Source organism: Perna viridis, chromosome 4 (genome assembly GCF_037379345.1).
Source record: "Perna viridis isolate PV_CMFRI_1.1 ecotype Kerala chromosome 4, ASM3737934v1, whole genome shotgun sequence".
In the NCBI taxonomy this organism is placed as follows: Eukaryota; Metazoa; Mollusca; class Bivalvia; order Mytilida; family Mytilidae; genus Perna; species Perna viridis.
Window position 1 is genome coordinate 14,705,105 of NC_142448.1, and position 23,569 is coordinate 14,728,673.

Below are 23,569 nucleotides of genomic sequence, written 5' to 3' on the forward strand. Positions count from 1 at the left end.
TCCAATAAGATGCACAACTTTCCATGCCTTTCAAAACATAATTTCTAGCTTATGCTAAAAACACATGTATTACGTACGGTTCGACAACATATTACAACACAGAAAAGTAAAACAATCGGAAAGCCATTCAAATGACCGGAAATGTCTTTTAAAAGTTTCTCAGGATTTTTTTTTGTAAAAGGGATAACACATTTGCGTAATATCCGGACAATAGCTTGACTTAAATTGGAAGGAGGTCTTAGAAAGATTCATCAAGGGAACCAAAATTATAGCCGAAATAAAACAAAATGTAATCCATGGACAAAAACCAGGCATGGAAAACAGACACACACAATAAAGAACATAAAATAATACATACAAAGTAACAAATGTAAATGAGCAACTACGCCTCTACTAACAATTGGCAGTATGGGACGGGTGCACCGGTAGGGTAAGCCTCTGCTTTTCTAGAAACACCCGCCAAGTCATTCAAAGGTAGACGAAAGAAGGAAGGAAACCTATGACACTTTTATTTGAACAAATAAGTTTTCCGTGGCGCAGATGGATATACTGTAACGATCTTCATGTTCATGATGACGACCATAAAACTTTTGTAATGATGACTTCAATCTTTAGCAACATTACCAAATTAGGACCATTGCGGTACCAGTGTAGTATCTATTTTGCCAGATTTATTTTGGACTTAACTTGATTATGAAATGGATTAGTGTTTGGTAATTTTGTTGTTATCCTTGTTATAACGTATGAATTGTGATATGAAAACTCAATACGCAGGTGCTGAAGGGATGTTGCCCACCATTTCGTTTGAAGTGTATTTTTGATTGTTTTCAAATAGTTCTAATTTTTAAATTAGAAAATATAATTTTTTGTCTAAATTCACTTTTAAAATCATTAGAAACGACAATAAACAACAATTTTCATTTTCGCCTGCACTTAACTATTATGTATATAGATCCTCATTGTCTCCAATGTTCATGTTCAGGCCATGTTTTTGGATTTTGACGAATTTGAATTATCCCACTGCTGACGCTTCACTGTTTTTTCCTATATCTGCATGATAAAACCAATTTGTTAACGTTTCATAATTTTCCTTCCCTCTATCCCAGAAGTGACGTTTTATGAGCAACAAGGTAGATGAATCTAGAAAAGCAAAGGACACCTATCCTACCGGTGCGTCCTGTTTGCTCATTTACTTTTGTTACTGTATACGTGTTGTTGTTTTTTTTTTTTTTTAGGTTTTTGTTTTGTGTGTCTGTTGTGTGTCTCTTTTGAAAGGAATCAACAGTATATATAACTCAGTTGAGCTATGATTTAAAAAAAATAAATTCAGTCTGATTTATATTACTCACTACATTCATATTGCAAATACTATAGATTTTTTTGTGATTTCCTGTTTTCGGTATCTTCAGTTTCTATATGCAATTGTATTTTATTTTGGTACAAGCATTGTGTTTGTCTAATAAAATAAGAATAAAGTCTTACTTTTAAGGAGACAGCGCTGGCTATAAAGTAATGTTACTCTGCTGAACACTTATTGGTAAGATAAAAAAAAATGTAGCCTTACGGTTTTAAAACATTTTTTTTCACCTGCATCATTATAGAAAATGTTGTTTCATGTCATGTTGTATAAGTTATATCTTTTGTTGATGTATCAGGTGATTAACAAAACACTATTATACACCGATACTGTGACGGTTTAAATAGGTATTGTTGATGTATACCTATATGCAATTGTATTTTATTTTGGTACAAGCATTGTGTTTGTCTAATAAAATAAGAATAAAGTCTTACTTTTAAGGAGACAGCGCTGGCTATAAAGTAATGTTACTCTGCTGAACACTTATTGGTAAGATAAAAAAAATGTAGCCTTACGGTTTTAAAACATTTTTTTTCATCTGCATCATTATAGAAAATGTTGTTTCATGTCATGTTGTATAAGTTATATCTTTTGTTGATGTATCAGGTGATTAACAAAACACTATTATACACCGATACTGTGACGGTTTAAATAGGTATTGTTGATGTATCAGGTGATTAACAAAACACTATTATACACCGATACTGTGACGGTTTATATAGGTATTGTTGATGTATCAGGTGATTAACAAAACATTATTATACACCGGTACTGTGACGATTAATATAGGAATTGTTGATGTATCAGGTGATTAACAAAACACTATTATACACCGATACTGTGACGGTTTATATAGGTATTGTTGATGTATCAAGTGATTAACAAAACACTATTATACACCGATACTGTGACGGTTTATATAGGTATTGTTGATGTATCAGGTGATTAACAAAACACTATTATACACCGATACTGTGACGGTTTATATAGGAATTGTTGATGTATCAAGTGATTAACAAAACACTATTATACACCGATACTGTGACGATTCATATAGGAATTGTTGATGTGTCAGGTGATTAACAAAACACTATTATACACCGATACTGTGACGGTTCATATAGGAATTGTTAATGTGTCAGGTGATTAACAAAACACTATTATACACCGATACTGTGACGGTTAATATAGGAATTGTTGATAAAGACGGAGATATTACTCATATTGTTAAAATTGCTTATTATTACTCCTCAAATTAGTTATCACATGTCTGTACAAAGTTGAAAGCACGTGCTTTACCCAAAATGGATATCTGATATAACATCAAAAACTCGGCGCAATACCTGATTATTATTTATAATTTAATTCAGTTCATTTATCGTTATTTATTGCATATTTCTCATTATTAACAATAAAATATTTTTCATGTTAGATTTTGTTGTAATCAATTTTGAAATTTATTTCGGGTGGTGCCTCGTAACGAACTTGATATTGTTAATGTTATGTATGCATAAACCTTTCTACTGTATCATGCGGCGTGATAAGGATAGATTTAAATGCATCATTTGGAAAATTTGCAACATTTATTTGATGTATTTACTTACTCTAATTTGACTCTTATATGTTTTAACATAAATCAAAACTAAAGTAATATTGATAAACCTCAAAATAGTAATAAAAATATTTAATTCACTGCATGTAATTTAAAATATTTTATACATATTTTAATTACACAATATATCATTAAAAGATGTAAAAAGGAAAACATTCCATATTACACAAATAGAAAAAATGACTCTAATCTAAGTCGTTGGATTTCATGAGAATTAAATTTCTAATTCATGATGATATATACATAATTCAAGCGATTTCTTTTAAAATTAAGAATGGTACATTCAAATGTGTAATTATAGCAACCTTAAAAATATAATTTGCGTTAAATACACCATGTAAAGATTTTGGTTTTCGATTTTTCATCGCACTTTTGCTCATTTGAAATTTGATGATCAGAAATCTATATCCTGACTGTCATTTTTCTTTATTTTGTATTTTGTGATTTCATGTTTTTTATCAGGAATTTTTATGACAATTTATTGTTTGTTTCTTTTACATGATGGTAATTGAGTTATTTTACTTTGCAAGCAAAATCTATGGCCGACTTTTTGTATCGTTTGAATGCATTTGAAGACAGTTACATTCTTTTCTGTAAAGTTTCAAAGACAAAATTACTAAGTGGAAGGTCGGGGAACACGATTTCATGTAATATGTGTTTATTTTAGGATAAAAATATGATCTTTTCATTCATGACTTTATAAATAAATGAAATGGTCGAAACTGAACTTTGTCAGCATAATGTTTCTTTGGTTTACGGAAACGTAGCACGTTTCCTCAATATAACGTTGCGTGTGTGATAAATCATTTAATCAACAATGCACAAAGTATTTTCATAATTGCAGAAAATTGCTTTACAAATGAACCTTTACAAAATACGAATTCATATTACTGAGTTACCTAACAACGTTTAAGATGTTGTTCCAGTTAATTTTCAGTACAAACGACAAATTTGCCTAGCTGTCTATTCAGCATTACATAACGTATTACATTTGATATATTATACGGTTTTGGCAGATTTTTGTTTTGGTTTATTTATATAATCTGCCTTGTAAAACGTATAATATGTCAGAATCTGCAAATAATTGGAATCGTTTCCCCGAGTTTTTTTGTCTGAGTTGTTTCCTATTCCACATTTTTTCATGTCTATAGCATAGCAGTATGTATCCTCAAAACAAAATAAAAACTAATCTTCTCATGCATAGTCTATGAATTTTACGCGGAGTTGTTTTATTCAGCGGTTTCAATGATTCAGTTGTGCTGTTTTAATCCATTACCGGCAACCACATTCTGCAACTACCATCCCATCATATTTGTACTTATATGTAGGAACTCCCTGTTCATCGATATACAAAATAGAAATAGGATCAAGTTTTGTCGGAACACAGCAAGGTCTTGAATAATCCGAAGGATATGCAGAGTTCAATAATCCTCGCATGATGGCGTATTTTGTTGGTGACAGGTGATCATTTAAGGGAAAATAGCATCGTCCAACGCACTGATACGCCTAAAATGAATAACAAAAAATAATGTCCAAGTTGTTAGACTTCTTAAATAAATGAAATGATACATAGATCAATGCTGCTAACCAGTAAGGTGTTATAACATTAATAAGTTTGTTAGTGATCTTTTATAACTGTTGTATATACACTGTTTTTGATTTTTATGTTAACATAAAACAAGTATGACATTCATCAAGAAATGTAACAAATCTTAAATAAAGGCATTGATGTTTCAAATGTCTACTCATTCTTTACAAATTGCCAGATTTTATCACAAAGACAAATTAACAACGTTTTGACTGATATACATCGTTGTTATTTTCGTTGAAATTGTTATTAAATTGACATGTTTTTGGACACGAATCGCCTCTGTTAGCTTATTCAATGTAAATGATTAATAATCAGAGGAAAAAGCAGGAACTGTGAATAATTGATGTTTCCTCTTAATTCGAGTACTTTTATGTGATGCAACATTAGGGTCAACATAGGAATGGCGTCTAATACATATTTCTACATGATAAGGTATATTATGAATTAAGTATTAGTTATTATTCATTTTAAATCGAATATTCGAGTGCATACAACGATGCGATATTAGCAAGTGGATAAATTGTGAGTGTATGTGTGTGTGTGTGGGGGGGGGGGGGTTGGGGGTGGTGGACCGATCAACCCGAACTTAATGTATAGAACATGCAACAAGAAAATACAAGATTACTTCATAATTTATAAACGATAATCTTGCAAGCCCCGATTTGATTCAAACTGATTAAGATAAAGAAAGGCGTATCTAAACAATGGTACCAGATGCTTATTTTATTTATTAGATTAATAATAACATGAAGAATGCTTTAATCATTTTTGTATATACCGTTATTATTAGGTTTATCTCTGTCAGCTTACTCAAAATCACTTTTTTTTTTTTTTAAAAGAGACTAAGTCAAATGAATTAAATTATTATTGCACGAAAACATCTGTAAGGTCATACATACATTCTAGTTCTATCTTTGTACTTGATATTTTTAGGAAATCTGTTGCGATAATTTACTTTCATGCAACAGGCATAAAAGTTTCATTGATGAAGTAAACCTATGAATGAAACTCTAATGTAGATAAGATGATTGTAGTGCCAAAAATACTACCATCACTAAACAGTGTTCTCTTGTATGAAGGAATATTTCATGAACCATAAACTTCTCATTAATTATGACAGCTTTTTAAATCTATATTTTTGTCTATGATTTATGAATAATCGTGACAGTTTCTATACTTTGCAACAAGAAGTTATCGAATCAGATAGTAGAAAATTAACTAACCATCATTTATTTTGGAAACTAATTGTTTCAAGAAAAGGAAATGAAATGAAATTTCTTTCATATTTTAAAGTACATGGGTGTAAAATCCTGCTCAGCATTTTAACATGATAATCATGGAATGTCAAAAGAACTGAATAAACCCATGAGACATTATGTTGTACGAAAATAGCAAAGATTCAATTGATATGAGGCTATAGGAAAGCATTTCTTGATTTCTTAGGCTATTTGTTTATATTTAGCTTTAATAAATGAATCATCACCATTAACGTGCAAGGTACCGTGAGTGGTAATAATCAATATTCCTAGGAACAAACATTGTCTTTTGTTTAATCATAATGATTACATGTTATCGGCAAGTTCGGGAAAGTAACAACTAGAATCGGTATAAAGCAACATGAATAAGTCATTGAGGTATCTTTTTTGTTATGCTCTTTAATATTAGTATGAAGTACTTATAATATTTTGACTTTAAAAAAGAAGGACGACTGTCACTTTAAGATATAACTCGTTGATTAAAAGTATGGCTCAACCAAGTATTGATTTGAACCTATAATACTGGAATAAAATGCGCCTACATAATCAGGGCAGATCAAAGGTTTAAACTCTGTATATAAAAAGTATAAGATTGTGGTGGCGATTTTTACTTTCACCATCACGTTTTGATAAAAAAAAAAGAACCCCTACTAATTACCATGTCTCGGGTCGTATACGATCCCTATCTATTGTTTATGCGGTTGCTACCACGAAGAGGACAAAAATAAATTTAAGTCGAAGCTAGAGCCACCAATAAATTGAGTTAAAAGGCAGTTCTTCAAATGTAGGATAAAATAAACAATAAATAGTTACTGGTGGTATATATATATAAAGTCAAGACAAAATAGAATGAACTGAATGGTGGAAAATGTACAATTTATAGCATATATACGCTTGATTGATTTATTTTTCAATGACGTTTTAATATCATGTTTTTAAGGTCATTTATTTTAAATAATAATTTCGTTAAGAAATAATTGAAATCTAATTAATATACGTCTTTTTTCGTGCATTCTGATCGGTTGTTTACCTTCTACGACCTATGAGGTGAGATTCAATAACTGTTTAAACTCCATAAACACGCAGCTATCATATACATGCAAAATATAGAGCATAATAAAGGTGTGAAGTAGTATTTTTTGCTTCATTTTATTTATTTTCGATATCGTATATCCAGAACAAGAGAACAACGATTTAAAAGTTATATGGATAACTGTAGTCCCTGTTTACTTCGAATACTAAATTGGTAATCTCTTTCGTGATCCGTTTGTACAAGAAGAAAAGTAAGCAGAACAAACATTTCAAGACGTTTTGAGCTTGAAAAGATTAGGAACAAATACTGTCTTTCAAGAACTTATTAAACAAAGGATATTACTATAGGTGTACCTCAAGGATCTATCTTGGGGCCTTATTTTTTATTCTATTTGTTAACGATTGTCCTGATTGTTTGGTTCATTCTCATGCAACTTTATGCTGACGATACATCGCAAGATGTTGCTGAAAAATGTATTGATGTTATTGAAAAAAAACTCAAAGAAGATCTTGTAAACTCAATTAAATGGATGCAACGTAATAAACTTACAATGAACCTTCAAATGACTCAATGTATGCTTATTGGTACTCAACAGAAATTAGCAAAATGTCGCAAAATCTATATAAATATAGACAACATTGTATTAGAAAATGTTGAGCATTCCAAACTTTCAGGTATTAATATTGATAGTATTGATTGTTATTTATCTCGGTCTTATCATATTGATTTTTGTACCAGAAAGATATCCGAGAAAATTGGTGTTTTAAAACGTTTAAAAAGCTTTATGTCACCTGAAGCGCTTTTAAATGTATACAACCCTGTCATTTTTCCTTATTTAAATTATTGTTGCACTGTATGGTCTAATTTAAAAAATGTGGCAAATATAGATAAGATTTTTAAACTACAGAAAAAAGCTGCACATATAATTTTGAATGTGCGTAATATTATGACACCATCTAGTTTATTATTTAACAGATTGAGGTGGATGCCAATGCCTGATTATTTTACATACAGAAAAGCGTTTTTAGTGTTCAAGTCATTTCATCAGTTAACACCTGAATATTTTTATGTTTTTAAATATGTACATGAGGTGAGTTCTAGAAACACCAGACAGAGCGAAAAAAATTATTATATATACCAAAAGCTCGAACAGAATATTTTAAAAGGTCCTTTTTATGTCAGGTAGCTTATTATGGATTAATTTACAATCGAGCATAAGAAACTTTTCTACAATTGAATATATTAAAAGGACATACTTAGATAATTACTTTAATATGTCGACCAATAACTAGACCTTTTGTAGTGAATTCCTTATTTTATTCCGATTTTATAATTATTATTTATTTAATGTTTAAAATCAGATCACCTACTCACAAACCTGACGCAATTTTTGTTTGTGAGTGAATTGTCCGATTTTACATATCGATGATTTCTTTAAAAACTTTTAATACTTCATGAGAGATGTATACATCGCCAATAATGAATACATCAAGTGAAATACTTTTGACACGATTGATATTTCAAGTGATGTTTACTTTTTTTAGGTATTTTACCGAAACCACGAAATACTTATCGCGGGTTAGACATACGGAAATAGTGTTTGAATGAAATAATTTAGGTAATTATTTTAATAAATAAAGGCTTAATAATGCGCTTCGTTTGCCACAGATGTACAAAACAGTTTTTTTGTAGCAAGCCATATCAAAAATCGGATGACACGTACAAGTGGGTCAGAAGAAATATCAATTAATCTACAATAGAAATGCCGGTTTATACGTTGATGAGTGATGGTGCATGAGTGTTATTGCAGCTCATGTACTGGATGTTTGGTATCTTTTCTGTTTTTAAACCTTGAGTTTTGTCGAATGACTGTCAAGACGATGAAAATAAATAAAAATTTAATTGTCGATTACAAGAACGTTTGTTTACCTATGCCCTACCTGGTATCCGTGAGGGGCAATTATCCAACTGTCCCAATTTATATCTCTGAAACTAATATGCATCGGTCTCCTATGACAAGGCATATTTCTTCGTCCACCACGTCTTTTCACTCGGTTTGAAATATTGCTGGACAAATCGGAATTATGCTTTTCTGTAGGAATTGGTGATTTTATTACATTGTTTGTTGTAGATCTATGCTCGGATGATTTGATCACATGTACAGAATCTAATTCACGAGTTAGCAGCTCGTGGCGTTCAGTCCGGTGTAAACCGTTTATTTTGCTATCACTTGAAAATACAACTAAAAGAGGTTCATTTTTATTATGGTTTTCAACATTTATGTCCATGCTGCCCATCTGATATCCATGAATTACACTTTCAATTCGTATTTCAATTGTCAATATGGAATTTAAATCTGTTACCCAGCGTCGAATGGCAGAAGTGACGTCAAATGTTTCCCATCCGCTATGGCGCCCATATATGTGTTTTGCTTGTATCAGTCTGTATTGTTCCTTGCTATTTGGTAGTACTTCTAAACAAGACACTTTTCTGTCAATACCCAAATATGTATTACGATCTTTTTCAACAAGTGTAAATAGTCTTAATTCAGCCAGATCGATTGATTCGTCTGGCGATATACTTGTAATGTTAAATGTCATGGTATGGAATCTTGTTGTGGCACCTGAACTATGTTTCGAATCTGAAAAGGAGACATATGTGTCTGAAAAAGAAAATTAAAATATTGTCAGAACTTTTAAAGAAAATATACCAAAAACCATCTAATAATGCTAAGCACTGATGCTTTATAAAATATGTAAATCCTATATTTATTTACATCTAGATCCAAATGTCCGGGTAAGACGTAGTTAAAACATACCTGGAACACAATAAAAGAACAAAGACGAAGAAAATACAGCATAACATAAAGGAACAAAAAGTACACATATGGAAAACGAACCCAATTAAAGGTCAAGTCTAGTGAAGTAGAATGAATATATATATAATAAATGGAGGTTTTTATTGCCAGTCCTAGGTATACTTATGTTCCACCAATCAATGTACATGACGAAAGCAAAGTAGTTGCTCGCTTAATTGATTGATTGTTGGGTTTTAACGCCCGAGCAGCAATATTCAGCTATATTCAGGCGATGAACATGAAAGGGATGATAAAATGAACATGAAATGATGATGTAATGAAAAAGGAATGGGACATAAGAAGGTCGATAAATTTTGATTGCCACAGGTTAAAAGGAAGGGATGGGTAGGGTCGGGCAATTTAGCCTCCTGTGGAGGAGCGCAAATGTTCCTACTCCTATCGAATACCACAGCAGGGTTCTTTAACGTGCGAGGAACGTGGCATCTTTCCCGACAAGGTGCACCACTGTGGTTTGCGGTCAGGTTTTCTGTATTATAGCCTGACAACCCCAGCATGTAACACGACAGGGTACCCCATTCCACCACCTGGGGCACACATCCCAGTTGCTCTGTGGGCGCTGCTGCAGGCCTATTCTTTTGACACCTGGACCTGCACGGGGTAAAGGCAAAGAAATAAATGTTTTTAAGGCAAAGTAGTAATTGTTTTGAAGGCAAAGTAGTAAATGTTTTTATTATTCTATTATATTATAACTGTCGAACACACCTTGGTATTTCATGTGGGTCAGTGATCGAAAGCTGTTTCAACAATGTTTCATTCATTAGATCTAGCTATGTCTGACGGCATTAGAGCGTCACTGTGAGGCGTCATGATAATACACAATAAATAAAGAGCAAAACTGACTAATCCATAGATGAAAAAAACAAATGCGCTTTTCTTTCATAGTGAAAGGTTTGATAATTCTTAAAACTTAACTGTAGAAATCCTTACGTTTTACGAGTTAAGCCATCAACACATTCTTTTGAACTTAGTAATTACGAATATGACACTAATCATGAAAATATCAATTGACACAACGATCAAAACTAAGTTTAGAGAACTAAATCAATCATATTTAATTTGTTTTAGAATTCAAATCTTTTAAAATATGTTTTTGCACAATTTATATTGTCTAAAGTTAAAGGTTAAATGTTGTATGCATCTTAAAGTCTTATTGCAAGTGATGTACTGATGAAGATTTCTTTATTTTTCACCTTTGTAAAAAATATTTGAAAGTTCGGAACGAAAATAACCATGGTGAGAACAGAACATTAACTTAAATTTCAAACAATATTCAATAAACCCAACAAGTAACACACAGAAAAAAATCGCAGTGTCAAAATATAATGATAAAAGACATAGAAAACCAATGTTTAAGCTGATGGGAGCAATAAGCTAGCAGGGTTAGATAGGACAGCGTTATTTACTCTAACAAATTATAGTAGAATACTGTGCCCAAAGACAAAAAAAACGACCTCACTGCGTAGTCCGTCACATTTTATCGGTCCATGTCGGCGACCAAAGAATCGTTTAAAAACGTTTCCACTAAAACTGGGAGCATGGGCCAGTTGCTCCGGTAGGGTAAGCGTCCTCTGCTTTTTTTTAGAAACGCCCACCGAGTTGCTCATACAATGTCACATCCAGGGTAGAGGGAATAAAAACTATGGCACGGTGAACAAATCGGTTCTCGTGAAAAAGGTTGACACCATAACGACCCACGAGTATATGTTGACGACCATAAACTTCTGTAATATTGATATTGATGACTTCAACAATCCTCTGCTCCAGAACATATTTGCAAGAAGTCCTGCACGGTATACATTGAAAGTACTGCTGTTCGATGGGCACCAATTTTCGTGGTTTTCCAAACCACGAAATTTGATTCGAAACGAAAAGGAGATTTCCTTTGATGAGTATAATGGAAACCTTAAACCACGGGTTCAAGAATCCACGAGCTTGTGTTTTTCCCTAATCCACGAAGCCCGCGTAGTTACGGCAAGCTCTAGCATAACGTATGAACTCCTAAGGGTAGGTCAAGATATGAGTATAACTTCATCCCATTAAAAAAGCAAATCGGGTCCTTAATCCAAGGTTGTTGTTGTTGTTATTTTTTTTACTTCTTCTTTTTTTAGAAAATGAAAATGTTAATATTTAGATTCGAGCAATCGGGTGAGTGCAAGATCAAGAAATATCAGACACATAATGGTACCATATCTTTCCAAATACTGCACGAAGATTACAGGTTGGATCTTTTTGACGCATCAAGGTCTCAATCAGGTGTAAAATTTAAGTCACTTAAATAAGTCATTTGGTAAAAACGTGTAATTAACAATTAATTCAATCGTGCGTTGTAAGGATATTTCAGTAACTCGATTGTAAAATTTATATGTTCTATGAGAAAACAGAAAAAAAAAACAAATGCAAGCTTAAAGAATTTTTCTATGGTAATCAACTAGGGGGGGGTCCTATTTTTTTTTACAACAACATGCCTGCTTACTTTTCCTGTAATTTTAAAGTGCATGATATTATTGAAAACCTGCCTTTTGACAGTTAATTTTAGGGAAGAACCCAAAATTTGTTACCATCTGATAAATATTTTCATCATGGTATCAAAGCTACAGATTGTTTTTTTATAAATTTGTATAAAAGATGGATCACCTTAATATAAGGATTGAAAACATTTTTTTTGCTTGTTTCAGCGTGTCAGTATAGCTTTTTTCCACAAACGGTCATAAAATTATTTGCAGTGACCTATCATTACAATGGAACCTTAAAAGCACGTAACACATTTTGAAATTTACTTGTAACAAACTCAGTCTTCATTGGATCGTGTCAATGACCTGTTTTGTATAAAGTCCTGCATAAAACAAAGGGTCAAGCGATCGCTTCGGAAGATAGTCTATATCTAAATTGGCAATATTGCACGTACTTTTGTTTATACAAAAGACAATTACGTAGCAATGGGTTTGCCAAGAAAAGGGTGTATTTAGATGATAAAGGTACAGCAAAATTTCGACATGACTGAAAGCACAGGAAATAAATTGAGAAATTTCCAGCTAAAATAGAGTAATATCAATGCTTATCCCTTTGTTTTATCCTTGTTCATAAGGTGTTGTCAGTATGCAGGTGCTTTGATTTATGTGTGCTATTACTTCTAATCGTTTAATATAGTGTTTCTATCACAAGGAATCAACGATTATTTGCTAAAAAATATTTTAAAGAAAGTTTATAAGAAAACAACTTAATTAATGTTTTTTAGTAGCGTCCAACCTTTTAAGACACAATAATGGTTTGATGTTATGTTTCGATATCTCTTTTGACTTTGTTAATTCATAAAAGTGTCATTTGGTTAATGACAAAATGAAGAACAGGAGCTGTTTTAAAATAGCACTTATTACATAAAATGATATTCCTAATACAGATGATAGCCGTCAAAATACTCAAAAACCACCGTTTAAATTCTCACTTAGTAAAAAATCCACAACAATTTGGAAAACCATAGATATAAAAACAAAATACAACATTTTCAAAATTTCAATTGCCTTTCGTTTCACTAATCATTTCTACTATACTAAATCATTTGTCAAGTATCGCTTTATGATCTTTGAAACTTGTCATGACATGATGTACGTACATTGTATTATTTCTAAGGTAAAGGTAAGTACTAGAGATAACTTACTACTACACTGTTTTGTAATTGTCAGAGCCTCCAAATTCACGTGGTTTTCCATTAATAATTCGACAATTTCTATAATATTATTTCAATACTATAGATATGAGGCCTTTCTCATCTCACATACATTAAATAAGGAAATACTAACTACCATTTTATCGTTGCATGATCGAGAATTTATTCTTAACAAAACTTTATAGAATTTTACAAAAGCTAGCAGTAGGGGCAGAAGCAGTTGAGCATACAGAGATTTACGAAAGGAGTGCCCCAAAATGCGTCCTCAAGTAAACAGAAGGAAAAAATGGAATAAATTCATTTTATGCCACCCCTTCCCAGTTGAATCTGTCCCCACAGTACAATAATGTAGAGTAATCAAGGGAACCAAGGTTACAGCGGTAATCAAAAGAATGTAATCCAGGGACAAAGACCAGACATGGAAATAGACGTACACAACAAAGAACATAAAGTAACTAAAATCATACATACAAAGTAAAAAAAGCAAATGAGCAACTCGGACTCCACTAAAAACTGGGAGCATGGACCATGTGCGCCGGTAGGGTAAGCGTCCTCTGCTTTTCTAGAAACACCCGCCGAGTTGCTTATAAAAAGTCAAGTCCGGGATAGACAAACGAGGAAAGGAAAACTATGACCCGTTGAATAAATCAGTTTTCATGGTGCAGATGGATACACCATAACGATCCACGATGTAGAGAAATAAATGAAACGGCAGAAGTAAATCTATGGTATTGTACTCACCATCAAATCATGTTTGTTTTGATGGTAATGTTAATTAAGCAAGAAAAACAATCAAACAACTTTATTAATATGAGGACGATTTCAATACCCATCAAACATATATACTGGGGTTGTTTTTGTAAGATGTGAGGAGAAATTTCGTTTGAAATTTAGAATTTCTTTATCTTATGTTTCCAGTGAAAAAATTGAAGTCGAAAATTATCTGCCATGTGCTATAAATCTAGCCTATTTCATGAATGACACTATTTTACGTTATGAAATAGGCTAAGTACTAAAAACATGATGAAGATGTTTATCTTCCGTTCGATCCATGATTTGAAGCATACTTTCATCTTGATAAGTAAACAGCTTTAAAATCAAATCATTTTCATCACTTCAAGAGGAGTAATTCAACAAGTTGTAAATGCTCAGATGCTCTAAAATAGCTACTGTTATTACAGACACTCTTGAATTTGTACTGTTTAAATGTACATTAATGTTTGAAACTGCTAAGACAAATATAAAATCAGAAACAGAGACAGAGAATTAATTTTTGTATAGCGTTTTGAACAATCGAATAAACACTTTAGATATCTATTTTATTTCGCGTAACTGCATTGTTTTTGAATTTTAATATATTTTCATTTCGAGTAGAGCTAAACACAATTCTTCTAATGTATTTTATGTTTAAACTTCACTTGTCTGTCTGCTTTGCGTATATAAATTTCAATTACCTTTATTTTCCGAGAATTAAGGTATAGCTATAAACATAAATTACTTTTTCTTGCAGTCCAAAGAATCGTTGAAAATCCATTGGAAGTCCTGTCTGAGAAACTTGAAATGAAATTCAGCAAATGAAAATTATATTTACTCTCGTGAACAGGTCCATTCTTAACTGAAAAAAAGTAATGGAAGAGAGACCACCTTATTTTAAAAAGCAATATGTTGTCTCCTACGTTTACAACAAAACCATTGTTCGAACAATATTAACTATTAACAAACATTGCAGGACCTATGCGTAGAAGCGTACCTCGAGAACCCCAGTACTTGTAACCGTCCCAAATCTCCTTTAGTTTACAATCCTTCTTGTCATATCATCACTGAACTGAGTGTGAATGAAAAGAGAGGACCAGGAACAAGAACCGTCAGGATGGGTAAAGAGCACGCAAGGGAACCAAGATTCTAGCGGAAATCAAAAGAATGCAACCCAGGGACAAACACCAGACAGGGAAACCAGATACACATAATAAAGGACAATATATCACCAAAATAATAAGTACAAAGAAAAGAAACAAAAGTAAATGAGCAATTCATTTTACGTGGGTAAAAGCACGTACGTTCGACATGCATGAAATCTTAACTAACCTCATGTCTTTTATGGCCTCGTTATAATTTCCTTCGAGTGAGATGTGTGACGGCATGCCTTTTGAATTGGATTCCAAAACTACATATGAAACAATATGAACAAAGGTACGTACCAGGATCATCTACAAAAGAGTTGTCTATACGGCTGATTTTGCCCACAGTGAAGAAATGACAACAAAAAAACCGTAAATTGATTCACCACTCGCGTAGTAGAATAACCATATGTGGATTTTTTAAAATTCTAAATAGCTTTTAGATTTTCTTAAGTTGCGCTCCTTTATTGGGTTTAAGTCTAATTAAAACTTCAGACTTTTCGACATTATATACTACCTTAGCCCACAATAAATTGAAAACTCATCTAACAGAAATTCTCCAAAAAGCATTCAACTGCAAAAATGGTAATTCATATGAATTTGTTGTAGTAAGTTACGATTCATCATAATTTAACCACTATAGAACAAAAAGACAAAAGCTGCCATGCCCAGCAAAAGGTATTTGGTATACGAGAGTTTCACCTTGACAACATATTTGTTTCATTGGAGGGACATTTTTTTCGCTATATTTGGTGTTTATATATCTCAGTTGTTCAGTATGCCAGAGCTGAGCTGGTAGCAACTTTTCTGGTTTCTTAATGTGTCGTCGTTGCCTGAGAGATATGCTTTTGTACCAAAGTTTTTTTTTCTAAAATACGTCTCATGCTGCAAATTGTTTTTTTCCAATATCAAGACTTATTAAAAAAAAAGTCTGACAAAAATATAACTGACGATGGGTTTTCATAATATCATCAATATGTATCTTTTGTACTGTTTTGACTACTAATTTTACCAACTTTGTTCAGTGATAATTTATGCTGCTTGTTTGTATTGCAATATGCCGTAAACAATGAAATGTAATGAAGCGGCAGCTTTAGTGATATAAAATCGTGTGTAATCCTCCATTTCAATACACAAAGTAAGGACCAATGCAGTTGTTTCATACTTTTGGGTTTTTGGACATAAAAGTAACAAAAAATAACTTCATGCCATAATTAACTTAGGAATTGTATTCTTATTAATTATATATTTTGTTTCACTTTGTGAATAAATAGATACAAAGAATCATCTTAAATGTTTCCTTGATTGTAAGATGTTAATACCAGAGAGTGCTAAACATTTGTGTGCTGCCTAATATATGTTAAACTTTGTTAAAGTGCTATAATTTATGTCCAGATAAAAACGTATGCTATAATTATATTTTATTGACGTTATTTCCTATTTTTGTCATCTACAAGATATAATACTTGATTTTAAACATTACGCACCCGATTATATGGCACCCCCTGGCAGCGTTACATTGATAAAATGATTTGATAATTGAAAAAGTATTGCCCTCACAATGGCAATCTTGACAGAAATCTTTTTTTTTAAATTGAAATGACTTCAGTTAAACCCAATTGATACAGATTAAAATTGTTTAAAACGAAGTATTAAAGACTTCTAATAGAAATTATCTTATTTGAAATAAATTAACTGAAAAAATAATAATTTTTATGTATTTCGCGTTTATGTTGAATTTGATATGTCAGCACTAATCACTAGCTATGTCCGATCACTTTGATAGCAACCTTGGCTCTACAATAGCGAAAACGGATAAATACTGTTGTTAAATTGAAGGCAGAAGACAAGAGGCTGGAATTCCCCCCTTTTTTTAGAAAATAGTAGTGTTGCTGTAGTATGTCACTCATAATATACGTATTCTATCTTGGAAACAAAGTAATGCTTACATTGTTAGAATTATAAATATAAAACAATTGAGCTTTTTCAAAATGTCTCTTTTTAGGAACTAAAAATTCTTGGAGATCTAACATGGAAGGACATATATTGGCAATAATATCAACGAATAACTGACAAAAATTCGATATTAAAATTCCTTATCAACAAACGAGGTGACAAGTTTCATTTAAAAAAATCAACATGCAAAATTATTACACGGGTAAAATCATACCAATCGACGATAAAGCACGAAGACAAAACTGAAGCAGCTTAAAAAACTAAAGTAATTATAATTTAAGTAACAATCAAGATAAGATAAAGAGACTGATATTCAGAATACTTTATTAACAGTTCCCACATAAATAACATGAATGTTTTGAAATTAGCTTATCAGGAAAAACTGTCCACCTCCTAAATTTGACGTAAATTTTATTTCATATTTACAGTGGGTGTACTCAGCTTGATGTCAAAACTATGATAAAAATAGATTGAAATGTCCCTGATGGAAAACTCATTAATAATTAATTCTTTTTTTTTTTGTTTTTGTGAAAAATAGCTGTTTTAAAGATCATTTTGAGTTGTAATATCTGGAATCTATTTGATTTGAAGTTATCTGTTAAAAGTTCAGATAACTATTGTATAGTTTCATGAAAAAAAAACACGAGTTCTGTGAAATTGGGAGAAAATAAGTTTAAATTAATTTATATTCGTCGTGATAGACTGTATTTTTTAAGTTGTACATTGCGACGCGGGACTACGAAATGTTTTCCTAAGTCCGTCCGTCACGCATTTATTTTTCACCGAAATGGAATTTAATTTATAAAGGTATTGTCATAAATTTCTCGTACACGATAGAAAATGAATGATGTGTGGCTAATATTTGGAGAGTAATTGCCCTTGGGGATATAAATTTAAAAAGATATTATACGATTTATTATAATAGACAGAATTACTCTTTTTTACTTTACTGACATGACACTTAAAAGGAACAAAGGGTATAAAAATAGTCAGAATGATCCTTTCGATTTAAAAACGAGCAGTACTAATCATCCATAAATAACCAAAGTGAAATTAGAACTTGAAAGATTATGCTGTGTTGTTTATATGAGATAATCTTAAGGTATAATCTCTTTGAGTTATTTTTTTAACTACAATTGTCGTAAATTTAAAAATCATAATCAAAACTTCGTTAAAATTAGTTCCTAAATGATTATTGTTCAAACGGTAAAACGTTTTTTTTAATAAAAAAAAATAATCATTAATTATTCACTATCACTTAAGAAATTGTACTGCAGTGAGTTGCTGTAAAGATTTTCGATATTGGCCACATCAAACTGATGTTATGTTACGTATTGTCAATATAATGTAACTTTCAGTTTCACAATGTTCTAAATTGTTATTTAGCATTAACGATTAAACATGTTCTCGCTATTAGCAAATGAGGTTACCATAAATGACATAATTTTTCAGTTATTAGAATCCAAAAAATGCAACACCAAGTTTGATTATGCAACAGAACAGTTTCAAACCGACGATAACTAAAAACACAGAGAAATAAAAACAAAAACAAAACAAAAAACATAATTTAAAAAAAAACAAATAAAAATGGACGTATTATAATCGCATACTTGTCAAAACATAAAAAACAGCTAATCATTGATTGAAATATTTTGCTTACAGTAACAGTGATGCAATATTGTTAGGTTCATATACATACCCTTAGCATTGATGTTCATAAAGCTCCGTACAATGTTTGATGACGGATGGTTCAGTTTGTTTTTGGAAAATTTTTCATACAACTCCATCATATATTCTGGTGCAGGACTTTTTATTTCACTTTTGATTTTAACAGATTGCTTTGAAAGCCCTAAATCAGGCGGGAGGTCAAATGTATCTAGACTGTTGTCAGATTTACTATTGACAAGCGATTCCAACGGGGTGTCGTAATCGTCATAGTCGTATTTACCAGGTACTTCGTCGTCATCTGCCATTTTGGCGGGAAATATACTGTCCAAAAATATTGAGTCGTTTCTGGCAGGTCTTGCTAATGCAAATTCAACGAAAATATTCACAACTGATATGATTAATTGCAGTAAAAACGATAACTCCATTCCGTAAAATGATTCAAGATTTGGCAAAAGTACGACCAGAACTGAAATAAAGTTCTGAAAACGTTAAAGCCTGTCATTTGTCCGTAGAAAATGAAATTTTAATCAAACTTGTATCCCAATAATCCAACTTGTGTTAAAAACATTGCACATTAACTGAATTATCATTACAACTTGTAAAAATATGTTCAACTTTCTCCTAGTACATTCGCGTTCATTTCAGGTCTTAGCTATAAAATTCATTAATCACTTATTTTTATAAACTGAAAGCACACCTTGAATTCGGTGGTATGAAGCTATAAATAAATCGCACAAATCGAAGGTCAAAGGGCAATCAGAGACACCACCCATGTTATCGCCTTTTGATTTCCAATTTGAATTCCAAATCGTTGTTTTCTCGATCTCCGTTGAAAAATTTATCTTACAGATACATCAACATGTGTTGTGAGTAAATTAGTGCACGATAAAAAACAATACACATGAATGTTTGCACGTTCCTTGAATTTCATTGTTGCAGGAACCCTGGAATTTTATGCTTTGTCACACATCAACATTGATTTCAAAAGATTTCTTAACTTTCGGAGATATCGCTGTAAAGGAATTTCAGTGCTGAATACTAAAACTGAACAGAGAATGAAATGAATTATTTTAACAGAATGTAACTTCAATAGTTCTTTCATCGAAATTTATCTTTTTTAATAAACTATTTATACCCAGTACCTTGTGCAACAAGCATTTGAAATCAGTGCTACACGATGCTTTATTATTACATTAAATCTGACACCAATTAACTTGTATCTCCATTGAGATCCCATTACCAAAATATTACCCCTAACTAGTATGTTATTTTAAATATTCTGATGGTTGATAAGAAAGTAAGCAAGCAAAGTAGCAATAAAGGGCGTACAAAGCGCACTATTAATGTGCATATCTGTAACAAGATTTAAGAAATATCTGGTAATAATAGTTTGTGAATGGAATTAGGAACCTTTGTAATTCTATGGGAAGGAAATGCATCAGGGCATAAAATTACTTTTCCGTTTAATTTATCATAAAATATCATGGGTGGTTTCTGATTTATACGTTCAGTTGGCGAATGAGAAAATACGAAATAAAACAATTGTTTTAGTATAATTTAACAAATTATAAATGATAAATGTTTTTTCTTAGTGTATGGTGTGACAATTTTCTTAATTTTCTTACACGTACATTTCACATAGTATCAAAGAAGTGCTTTAATTATGTCACCAATAAATGATTCCTATGTACTCTGTATAGACACGATTTTTGTTTTAAAATATGATACTTTTTTTACACTTTTGAACACAATAGATAGAAAGAAAGGGTTTTATGTAAAAGACATTTCTTTTTATTTGTTTATATCTAATTTATGATTAAAACATTTGTTAATCGCTTATATAGTTACTATTTGTCAAAAACTTGATAGATATAGCATAATGTTTACGTTGTGGGAAAACGACCTACTCTTAGAAATTGATGGAAAAGGAAAACTAATGACTAAAATATAATACAAATGCGATAACTTTTCATTCCGTATTGTCAATTATCCTTTCATCAGTGGCGACATCCTTTCAGCACCTGCGTATGGAATTTTCATATCACAACTCATACGCTATGCCAGAGCTTGTCGAAACTATTTCGACGTTTTGTTAGACTTTATACTAGTGTCATTTGCGAAGAGCTTGTCCGACGCACCAATGTCAGATACTATATCGTTGATAAATGATATAAACAATAAAGGTCCCAGAATGGAGTCTTGCGAAACACCCGCTTTATTTCGTCCCCAATCTGTATCTTTCGTATAAGACAATCTTCCCCGATCAATAATATTTAAACCAGTGTAGCAAGGTCCCCGTAATTCAATATTTTTTCCAGTTAAAATTATAGCCCAGCATGCCAAACTCGGTCGAATGGTTTGTTTAAATCACATTTCTTTACCACTATCAAGAGCTCGACCAATATCGTCCGAAAAGCTAACTAATTGATTTACAGCTGAAATATTGAAATGCAAGAAAACGTGGTCACCAATCATGATCATTATTCGATAAAAATCTATCAATATTTACACATCGAAGTCATCGATCATACAATCAGGCAAGTTTGATAGAAAAGTGTTTGATATACAGAGCTTATCCATCGATTTTCATTCCATTTGTGACTGATAAGTGATTGATGATCATTTTAATCGTATACATCATGTAAGTTATAGAACAGTGCTAAAATACACCACGTTGTATTTTCAAATGTCGAAATAAATCTTTATCCACCTCGAACATACATTTCACACTTTTGAAATTACAAACATCGTTGGTGGTAGTGTGGGTTTTGTAAGTGTTGACCGGTGAATGTATAGGATGTTAATCGTCTAAATGCTTTATGTCCTTACTTTACACACGTGGTATTGTGGTAAGTTTGAAATGGTTGGTTGTGCACTTCACTTGTTTTATTCAATGTTTTCGTTTTGTCAAGAATTCTATAATGTTTCAATTTGGAGATTATGTTCACTTCGACGGGAACGAAAACGGACAAGTTCTGATTTAAAATGAAATTAATGGTGTCTATGGTATAAGCCAAGTAATGTAAAAAAAAACTCAGAAGTCAAAGACGAAGCAATGAATATGGAAAAAAGAAGCATCAAACAACATACCAAAATTAGCCACAAGACGAGCAGTATTGAGTATACATTTCACTGGTATTATATTGATTGGAAAAGAAACCAGTTTTAATACATCCAGGTGTTGATGAGTTTGATGTATAAGAAAAGTATGCTTGGCAATTTCTCTACAAATCACTTATATCAACGATATCAACAAAATAAATTACATGAACTTTTACAAAATCTCACTACTGCCATCGATAGGAATCTTTTGTTCATAAATTTACCTACATTTCAACTGTAAAACTTTGATAAAACAAGAAAATTTACGTCCTTTATATTGTAAAAAGGGTTTTTAAAAGCAATAGATGATATCGAAAATACTGATTGAAATGTTTGCCAAACCCAGTGTCTTTGGGTTTCAGGGTTAATTTTTAAGTTGCAAACTGTAGATTCTGTAGAAAGTACACGATCGTGAAAGTTTTACTTAAAACGGTATGTCACAGTTAATACTCATGTTAGTTAAAATACTGCTGGCTTTATTTGTAATCCATTAAATTTAAAAATTGAATCATTTTTTTTTCAGTTATCATTATATAAATAACACATAGCTAAGAGGGTGATAGAATAGTTTGTCACACCGAGAAAACCGTTGTTATTTATTTTATTATACCGAATGTTCCAATGTTATCCTTTTTAAACTAAACCCCAACAAACAATTGATATTGTTTTATTTTCTTTCAAGTTAGAATTTATTTGAAACTGCAAACGTTCCCTGCATGGTGATTTATCATACTCCTTTTAGTGATCATTATTCAATGTACCAATGATGGACTTTTTCTTGCTCACAAACAGAAATCTCCATAAAATGTTTTAATTTAAAGTTTATTTGTATATACTAGTAGTTATTTATTCCGTCTATAACTGTAGGTCTTTACAAGGCAGAATTAACAACAACAAAAACAAACAAAAAACAAAAACAAAAAAGACAAGAATTCAGTGTGTGGAAATAAGACTAGGACTAAGAAACTTTATTTTAAGTCGGATTTTAGTAAAGATACAAACTTAGGCTCTGTAGAGCTTTTAATCAACATAAATAATAACAATGAAACAACACTTTCAGTTACCATCCTCCCAAGTCAGGGTTTTGAGTCCACCCTCGCTCCTTCAAGCCCTGACATCACTCATTCATATTTAGCGGGTATCGTCCAGCGCCATCTACTGAGTTTTACCTAAATTTAACCCTGATATGAAATCCAATCAAATCACTCGTAATAGAAGCTCTTCGATATAACTTACAAAATGGGTAAACATAACGTCTATGTTTTCGGTAAAGACTCTAAACACAATCCACAGTTATCATTTTTGCTCAAATGGAATCCTTTGTGACATCTTACAACTATCAGTTACTATATCGGATCGTCCATTACCTGGTATTATTGTTTACCTTTCCAGAGACATGATATGTTAAATCGATTTTCATTGGTGCTTCGCGCCCGGAGAAGCAACCAATCGGATTTGGCTGGACGATACCCGTTAAATATGAATGAGTGATGACAGGGTTTGAGTGAACGAGGAAGGACTCAAAACCCCGACTTGGAAGGATGCCAGTTACAA

At 31.8% G+C, this 23,569-nt stretch overlaps 1 protein-coding gene across 1 annotated transcript; it reads right to left on the minus strand.

Moving 5' to 3' along the window:
• Nucleotides 1–3,763: 3,763 nt before the first annotated feature.
• LOC148619002 (bone morphogenetic protein 10-like) lies at nt 3,764–19,513 on the minus strand. The gene is made up of 3 exons (XM_088578476.1): nt 18,945–19,513; nt 8,790–9,511; nt 3,764–4,475 (listed from the first exon to the last, which is right to left on the minus strand). Exons 1-3 carry the CDS (start codon nt 19,336–19,338, stop codon nt 4,242–4,244), a joined length of 1,350 nt encoding a protein of 449 aa, XP_088434602.1. The 5' UTR covers nt 19,339–19,513; the 3' UTR covers nt 3,764–4,241.
• Nucleotides 19,514–23,569: the final 4,056 nt, after the last annotated feature.